Source organism: Aspergillus thermomutatus, assembly GCF_002237265.1.
Source record: "Aspergillus thermomutatus strain HMR AF 39 chromosome Unknown NODE_494, whole genome shotgun sequence".
NCBI classification, from domain to species: Eukaryota; Fungi; Ascomycota; class Eurotiomycetes; order Eurotiales; family Aspergillaceae; genus Aspergillus; species Aspergillus thermomutatus.
In genome coordinates this window covers 1-8,151 of record NW_020798544.1, presented here as the reverse complement: position 1 = coordinate 8,151, position 8,151 = coordinate 1, and the positions used below count along the sequence as shown (strand labels likewise).

The following is an 8,151-nucleotide window of genomic DNA, read 5'->3' as shown; positions in this document are numbered from 1 at the left end:
AGATGGAGGGGTAGGGGATTGAGACACCGGCGGCGGCGGCGGGAGCGTAGAGGAGGAATTTACTGTCGGTTGTTTCAGTATGGAAGCTGGAATAGAGGGAGTGTGTGGATGATGGTAGACTCACTCCGATGTCACCCAGACGTCTACACCGTCCACGACGAGCTCGTTTTCTTGTGCTTCTTCTCCGTGGGCGTCGGCATTGTTGTTTGCCGCGGTGGGAGTATGGTCGCTAGATCCGTTTGCTGTTGGAGTTGGGCCGCGGATCGCATTGAGGGCTGGTGTGGAGAGGAGGTCGCGTTCGAGGATGACCAGCTTGCACTGCTTGCTGTGGTAGTGAAGGACTGGAGGGCCGGAGTGGAATGACGCTGGCGTGCGCGATTGGTGGTCGGCCAGGAGAACAAATGCGGACGCCTCAGGGGCTGATCGAAGAGGCTCCATTTTTATTCAGGTCAGGGGTAGAAAGGCCTGCAGTTGTATAGTACCCTTGTTGTGTGGTTGGAGGAAATTTATCAGAAGATAAAGTTGGTCGGTGATTGTTATCTGGAGGGGCCGGGCGGGAGCTAGGGCCACGGCGGAGAGCTGCAACGAGCTCATCCCAGACACGTCAGGCTTCACACTTGAGCTTCTACAGAAAAGATAGGATAAAATCTGAGATACGGTGAGTCCGAGGAGTAATGATAGTATGAGCCTTTATCATTTATGAAATATCATGAATATCATGTGAGGAGTGTATCACGTTCAAGAGATTGTATATGGAGCGCCGGATGCGCATCCAAAATGTACATCCGGCTCATTGGGACCGAATCTCAACATTCACCTACTCAAGCGCAGCTCACTCAACCCAGATGATAGGGTCGATGGCGGGCAATGAGAGTGATTGCTGCTCGAGTTCGGCTAATGGGGATTGTGGTCCTTCAAGCCTGCTTTAACATCAATTTGCAAGTGTAAGATGTTGTAACATAGCAGTATCCGCTGGATTGAATAGGCCATCTTTCGTGTGAGCCGGTTCGTGTAGCTCCAGCAGTCGATGAGCCGCTTCCGGTAGACACGGTGCACTTTGCCTGGTAAAAGGCGATGTCCGCGCTGGCGAAGTCTGAAATGCGCTCCATTGAACAGATGTGTCCTTACTAGGAATAGTGTAGGGTCAGTTTCTGATGCCATCTGTTTGGCGTAGCACCGTTGCCTATTTCACATCCAACCCTCCAAAAGCTCGATCCAACTCTTCACCCTCATCACGAGGTACCATGGCAGGGAACCCGGAGGAGCTTTGGTTGCCGGAGGAGCTGTCCAGTAAGCTATGGTTTGGCTGATTCTTTGAGGGTTGAACCGGCGCCGAATTGATAGGCTGGAGCAATTTCTCATCTCGGTCCAGCCAACCCGGAGCGACACGTCTCTTCTCCGCAAGATCTCGTTGGGATAAGGCTTCCTCCCATTTCTTGATCGCATTCTCAGCATCGACTCGCGTCTTGTTCAGATGTTCCTCCAGCGACTTGCACGAGGCCAGGATCTCTTCTGGGTGCGCCGCATGCTCGCCGCTTGGGGAGACCACATAACGGGCTTTGATGTCCGGATTACTGGGATCAACGGTAACAGATTGAGGGAGAGTCGAAGGAACTGATTTGTAGGTGTAGGGAAGAGTGACTGAGGTAGGAAGATTGATGAACGGGGAGACTGTCAAGGGGACTTGGGCGAGAAGCGGGTGAGGACCTGTTCGGGAGGACCATCAGCACTACTAATGGCTAATTCTCAAGATGACCATTGAGAGACGTACGGTATGATTCGTACATGTCTGTTGCAATTCAGTTCTCCAGGAGCGGAATGAGATGGAAACGAGGACGTGTTGGAGTCTAGAGTGCCAGAATCTGGGCGTGGGGAAGGCAAAGGAGAACGAACGGTCGGCTATCCCCGCACTTCAGGGACAAATCCAGTAGAAGTACTAGTATTTTTGCCTCAAGGAATCTTAGTCTCCTGCGTTGATGCAAACGAGGACGATGATGGATGAATGAGACATCTGGCCTTATGTATATGATTATAGCACCCGCCAATGGCAACCATTCAAGAACAATTAGAACCCGTACATCCAAGCGAAAACCAGCTTGACTTTGTATCGTCATCCGACGATGCAGGGTAGGTAAGGTAGCTTAATAGAGTCAAAGGTAGTCAGTCTAACTTATTGCCCTGACCCAGATCATACTAGAGCCTCCTCAGCCTGATCAGTGACCATAAAGATCTGCCCTCGTCTTTTGCCTGGCTCTCTCAGCCCATCGCAATAATCTTGCATTTTCTACGAACAATTACTGAATCGCTTTTCTGTCTATATCTTCGTTCTAGATTTATCTTGTCTTGTCCCTTCCTTGATCTGTTTCTTCCGCCACGCGACCCACGGTCACCTCAGCTTACACTATTTTAGGAAAAGGCAATACACTTGGCTGTATCCTAAGAGTCCTAAGGTTTCATATCCACAATCTCTCCTCATTATTATCGACTCTTTTCTTCCCGACCATTTGCCCATTCTTCTCTACAGAAAAAGTCCATCATCGACCGGACGATTGATCCCTTTGATCACCGACGTCAAGGCAGTTCCTCGATCCGGCCTTCGTCTCGTGTGTAAAATCCCGCCGCGCTTTAACCCCACCACAAACTTGCCTCCCCCCTTCCCCTTGATCCGTCCATTTGCGTACCGAAGATCTTCTGCAGACTTGCTTCTTTGAAGACGTATTATTTATTAGTCCACACTGCGCAAGATGGATCAAGCACTGGCGCGCGCGGTGAGGGACAAGAAGCCGGTCCCGGAGATCGATTTCACACTACACACCATGGAGGATGGCACTCAGGTCTCCACGCTGGAACGAGTGATTAAAGGTATGGCCTGATATTGAATCTCGGCTGCGTCTCGATTTAAATATTCGCTGTCTCTAACAATTCTGCGGATTCAGAGGTGCAAGCGCCGGCTTTAAATACTCCAACGGATGACCTGTTCTGGTCTCCTGAAGATCCTTCGAAGCCCAACCTCCAGTTTCTCAAACAACATTTCTATCGGGAAGGTCGTCTTACAGAAGAACAGGCGCTATGGATTATACATGCTGGAACTCAGATTTTGAGATCCGAACCTAATCTACTAGAGATGGATGCGCCGATCACAGTCTGTGGCGACGTTCACGGTCAATACTATGATTTGATGAAACTCTTCGAAGTCGGTGGTGATCCGTCCGAGACGAGGTATCTTTTCCTGGGTGATTATGTCGACAGAGGTTATTTCAGCATTGAGGTGAGAGACGACTACCCTGGAAACTGAGGGTCAGTGAAGCTGATATCAGCTAGTGCGTTCTATATCTCTGGGCCCTGAAGATTTGGTACCCGAACACACTTTGGCTGCTCCGAGGCAACCATGAATGCAGACATCTCACGGACTACTTCACCTTCAAGCTGGAATGCAAGCATAAATACAGCGAACGTATCTACGAGGCCTGCATTGAGTCATTCTGCTCCTTGCCTCTGGCGGCGGTTATGAACAAACAATTCCTGTGTATACATGGTGGTCTGAGTCCTGAACTCCACACCCTCGAAGATATCAAGTCGGTACGTTCAAAGCTGTTCGAAGGTTCCACGAGCCTTTTTGTTCTTTCTCTAACGTGATCATACAGATTGATCGTTTCAGAGAGCCACCGACTCACGGTTTGATGTGCGATATTCTCTGGGCTGATCCGCTTGAAGAGTTCGGACAAGAAAAGACAGGAGATTACTTTGTTCACAACAGTGTTCGAGGCTGCTCTTACTTCTTCTCGTACCCCGCCGCTTGCGCTTTCCTTGAAAAGAACAACCTGTTGTCGATCATTCGAGCACATGAGGCGCAGGACGCTGGATATCGCATGTACCGAAAGACTCGGACGACTGGATTCCCAAGTGTGATGACTATCTTCAGTGCCCCCAACTACTTGGATGTCTACAACAACAAGGCTGCCGTTTTGAAGTACGAGAACAACGTCATGAATATCCGACAGTTCAACTGCACGCCTCACCCGTACTGGTTGCCAAACTTCATGGACGTGTTTACGTGGTCGCTTCCTTTCGTTGGTGAAAAGATCACTGATATGCTCATCGCCATCCTTAATACCTGCTCTAAAGAGGAGCTGGAGGACGAGACTCCTACATCCGTGTCGCCTTCCGCTCCTTCTCCTTCGCTCCCGATGGACGTGGAGAGCAGCGAATTCAAAAGGCGGGCGATCAAGAACAAGATTCTTGCTATCGGACGTCTCTCACGTGTCTTCCAGGTGTTGCGGGAGGAGTCTGAGAGAGTCACTGAGCTCAAGACGGCCGCTGGTGGCCGTCTCCCCGCCGGTACTCTGATGCTTGGCGCTGAAGGAATCAAACAGGCCATTACAAACTTTGAGGATGCTCGTAAGGTTGACTTGCAGAACGAGCGTCTTCCGCCGTCTCATGAGGAGGTTATCAAGCGAAGCGAAGAGGAAAGACGGGCTGCCCTTGAGCGTGCGCAACAGGAGGCAGACAATGACACCGGCTTGGCTACCGTCGCCCGGAGAATTAGCATGTAAGTCAACCCTTCTCCTGGCAAGAAGTCTCATTGCCTAATTAAGCACAGGTCGGCCGGTTCTGGCAGGACTCGTCGGCAAAGAGATACCGCCCGGGAGACTCGGGAAGCCTGAGTCGGTTAGGTCTCGCCCATGTTGTACTTTTTTTATGCCGGCAGGGTATCCGTCCGTTCGTGGGGGCTCAATGCTTGCCGGTGCTTGTATCGAAGGCCCCTAGCTTTTGATCACCCGGTATCCAGTGAGTGCGCAGGAAAAAAGGGTTTCAAACTGCTCCCCTTTGCATTCAACCTGTCATGACTTCTGGTTGAATGTGATGAGCGATGACTGCAACTCTGGCGAGGGGGATATAGCTGTAATTTCTGCACAGAATTCTCGACGCGTCCGTGACGCCTCGACTACACGAGCTGATGAATTGATACACCGTGATTTTCTTTGCGCTATAATGTATATGGTAGCGGATAATGTTGGTTCTTGGGATTGTCTATACAACCAATGCTTTCCACTCTTTGGCCGGGATGGACATATCTGGTAGACCTAGAGCGATTCTGTAAACATTTATTGGCAATCTTCATTATGAGAAGCCACGAATATACCCCTGGCGACCAAAAAATCTTCTGTGGTCCTGTGGTAACACATGTTGTTCTGAGGGCGAATGCCATCCCGCCAAGACAACTCCAGGATTCCCCATTTTGCGGAACGGAATACTTGCTTCGGTCCACTCTTCCATCTCCAAATCCTCACCAGCATACCACTCGCGTTCGAGTCAATGCCTCCCAAACTCCGCAGCTCGATTCCGAAGAGCCTATCGCGGCCCTCGGACAATGGATTGATCTTCTACTGCCCCTCCTGCTCAATCTGGAGACGAAGCCTGATAACGCGTTCCCGCGGCAATCTCACTCCCCGACAAGATCAGAAACGCCTCCCATCATCGCCCACGATATCCTCGACGAATGTGTGCCGCCGTCAACTTGCGACATCAACTTTGATTAATACTCGGAGGAACGTACCAGAACGGTTCAGGGAGCTCTATGAAGCCTTGAATCGGGTCAGGGATGCCGCGCCGGAACAGGTGAATGTCAGCCGATTACAGCTTGCATTGCGCGGGTTGGAGTCGGAAGTCCCGCTTATCCGGGTAGCTGGTTAGTACCTGTTAATAGGTGGAAGGCATTGAGTAGACTGAAACAGTGGCTGACTGATTGCTTCGGTTACAGTCCTCGGTTTAAATGACGCGACCGCTGCTCGCAGGCTCGTTCGTCTGCTGCTTGCCGATCCGCTGAGCTCTCGGGCGCCTTGGGAGGATGTATTAGATTCCGACGATGCGGATATGTCGCGGGGGTTGTTGATCCGGTATTAAGCCTCGCTGCCTCATGGAGGTGAGACGCTGACAGGTTGGCAGATACGGAGAAGTATCGGAGACGATCGCTAATGACCTCCTACCTACGATCTCGGTGCCCTCATCAATCTTGAAGAAGGGCAATATTGAAATCCTCATCACTACGCTCGGCGCGGAGACGGAGTTCTCGCCCGCCCAACTGTCCGCGGATACATTTCTCGTGCCCACGGTGACGATACCCATTTCGCAGTCGGGCCGGCACAATGCAGTGCGGTACCCGGTCCACAGGAGTATTGTGTGTGGCCAGGGCATAGATGGTCTACTCGCATACAGTGGCTTGGTCGCTCGATCGGACCTGAGGAAACAAGCGCGGTTGGTCTACGGAGCTATCGCACTGCCCGGTGCTGCTGCCGAATCAGCTAGCGGTCGCATAAGCTTTGTGGACATCGACAAGGCTGATGTAGCCTTGGCTAAATTTCGCGAATCCGTGCAGAACGCATCGCTGTACGAGCGGGGGTGGAATCAGAGTGGTGTGCAGCCGGTTGTGGATTGGCTGTCCTCCTTGCGGACGGAAGCAGGAGCGTTGGATCCCTCCTTGAAGACTCTGATTGAGGCGTTGGTAGATTCCGTGGAGACGAGAGTGATTACGGAGGAAAACAAAAGGATTCTGGAGCAAGAGGCCGAGTCAGTCACTGACCAGGTCCGCGAGCAACTGGTCCAAGTTGTGTCTTCATGGGCGGAGAGGGCTCACACCGAGCTACAGAGCTCGCTCGAAGAAGGATTCGCCAGCAAGCCGTGGAAAGGCCTCGCATGGTGGAAGCTTTTCTGGCGTGTGGACGACATTGGCATGATCACGTCTGAAATCCTGGAGAAGAAGTATCTCTGCCGAGCGGAGAAGGAGGTGATTTGGACTGCGGGCAAATTCGAGCAGGCTGGCGTGCTGGAAGCACCCCAGATTTTAACCGAGGATGTGCCCTCCGAGTCTGCGAAAGAAGACTCAAATAGTATTGTGACTCGGACCAAGCCAGCGCAACCAGCGGAGCCCTGGCCGACACAGATCACCAACAGCCGAGCAAAGCTTCTAGACACAACTGTGCCATCGTTGCAGGCTTTGGCGCAACGACTCGTGCTCTTCAGCTTATCGACTACGACACTGACAACCGCCCTGTCCGCATTGACATACATCTCACTCCCCACTGCCTCCATCTACGAGACCGGCACAATGGCCGCGGTGGGGTTGATCTACTCCCTGCGGCGACAGCAGAAGAAGTGGGATGCCGCCAGAAACTTCTGGGAGGAAGAAGTCCGAGAGGATGGCCGAACAGCTCTGAGAGAGACAGAGCAGCATCTGCGTACAATTGCGCAGGAGGGAGGAAGACGGGTCGGAGATGACTCGCCAGCGAACACTGCCCGTCAAAGCATTGACCAAGCCAGGAAGGCTCTTGAAGAGCTAGATTAACGCACCTTATTAGACGCCCATCTCTAGATCAACGTACTGTACAATACCATTTCTACTGTTCTTTTTCTTCTCTCATCATGTCAAATTTCACGTAATCTCCACACTCCCCTCGGGTACACCTTGCCAACTGCGCAACCGCCGCGCAAAGAACTGCATCACGGGCATCATCTCATCCCGATTGCGCGGCATCCCATCCCCCTTCCTCGCGTACTGATGGACCTCCACGAACTCAAAGACCTGCTTCGTCCGCCGTATCGCCCCATCACTCACAGCCGTCGGCTCCCTCCCGCCCACCAGCAACACAGGCGTCCGGCTCTTCGCACCCACCGTACTCCCAGACAAGGGATACGGCGCCCCGATGGAAATCACCCCGGACAGAGACGCGTCCCCCCCAGCACTCTGCGTCTGATCCTCGGCCATCTCCCTCGCAGCAACCAACCCGGCCATCCCGCCCTGCCCGAACCCCAGAACCAGGATCTCCCGCGGCCGATACCCGCATTTCCGCACCAGCACGCCCCGGATCACCTCGTCGACGAGCAGGCGCGTTGCGCGCTGGAACCCGGCGTCCATGTCTAGACTGCCTGTCGCCGAGTCGAAGGAGACGTCGTCGCCCCAGTGGAAGCCACTTTCCCTGGGAAATGGCGACAGGGAGATTAGTCATCGTTCCCAAGATACATTTCCGAGCTCACGAGACTAACGCGATCGACGTATGCGAGCATCTGACTCATAAAATAATATATTAATCTATATATGAGATAACTGCATCATCTCCACTGTCTTTATTTTTTATCTATTTCTGGACTAAATCA

At 52.4% G+C, this 8,151-nt stretch overlaps 4 protein-coding genes across 4 annotated transcripts; 2 read left to right on the top strand and 2 right to left on the bottom strand.

Moving 5' to 3' along the window:
- Window positions 1-120: 120 nt before the first annotated feature.
- On the bottom strand, window positions 121-438 carry CDV56_101377 (uncharacterized protein; the record flags this gene model as incomplete). Its single annotated transcript, XM_026754996.1, has 1 exon — window positions 121-438. The coding sequence occupies one exon, from the start codon at window positions 436-438 to the stop codon at window positions 121-123; it is 318 nt and encodes a 105-aa protein (XP_026609533.1).
- A 745-nt stretch (window positions 439-1,183) lies between these two features.
- On the bottom strand, window positions 1,184-1,787 carry CDV56_101169 (uncharacterized protein; the record flags this gene model as incomplete). Its single annotated transcript, XM_026754788.1, has 2 exons — window positions 1,184-1,707; window positions 1,772-1,787. The coding sequence occupies 2 exons, from the start codon at window positions 1,785-1,787 to the stop codon at window positions 1,184-1,186; spliced, it is 540 nt and encodes a 179-aa protein (XP_026609532.1).
- Window positions 1,788-2,744: 957 nt separating this feature from the next.
- On the top strand, window positions 2,745-4,664 carry CDV56_100735 (serine/threonine-protein phosphatase 2B catalytic subunit; the record flags this gene model as incomplete). The annotated part of the gene is made up of 5 exons (XM_026754354.1): window positions 2,745-2,862; window positions 2,937-3,268; window positions 3,322-3,579; window positions 3,645-4,549; window positions 4,601-4,664. The coding sequence occupies 5 exons, from the start codon at window positions 2,745-2,747 to the stop codon at window positions 4,662-4,664; spliced, it is 1,677 nt and encodes a 558-aa protein (XP_026609531.1).
- A 652-nt stretch (window positions 4,665-5,316) lies between these two features.
- CDV56_100268 (uncharacterized protein) lies at window positions 5,317-7,342 on the top strand (the record flags this gene model as incomplete). Its single annotated transcript, XM_026753887.1, has 3 exons — window positions 5,317-5,689; window positions 5,762-5,897; window positions 5,947-7,342. The coding sequence occupies 3 exons, from the start codon at window positions 5,317-5,319 to the stop codon at window positions 7,340-7,342; spliced, it is 1,905 nt and encodes a 634-aa protein (XP_026609530.1).
- Window positions 7,343-8,151: the final 809 nt, after the last annotated feature.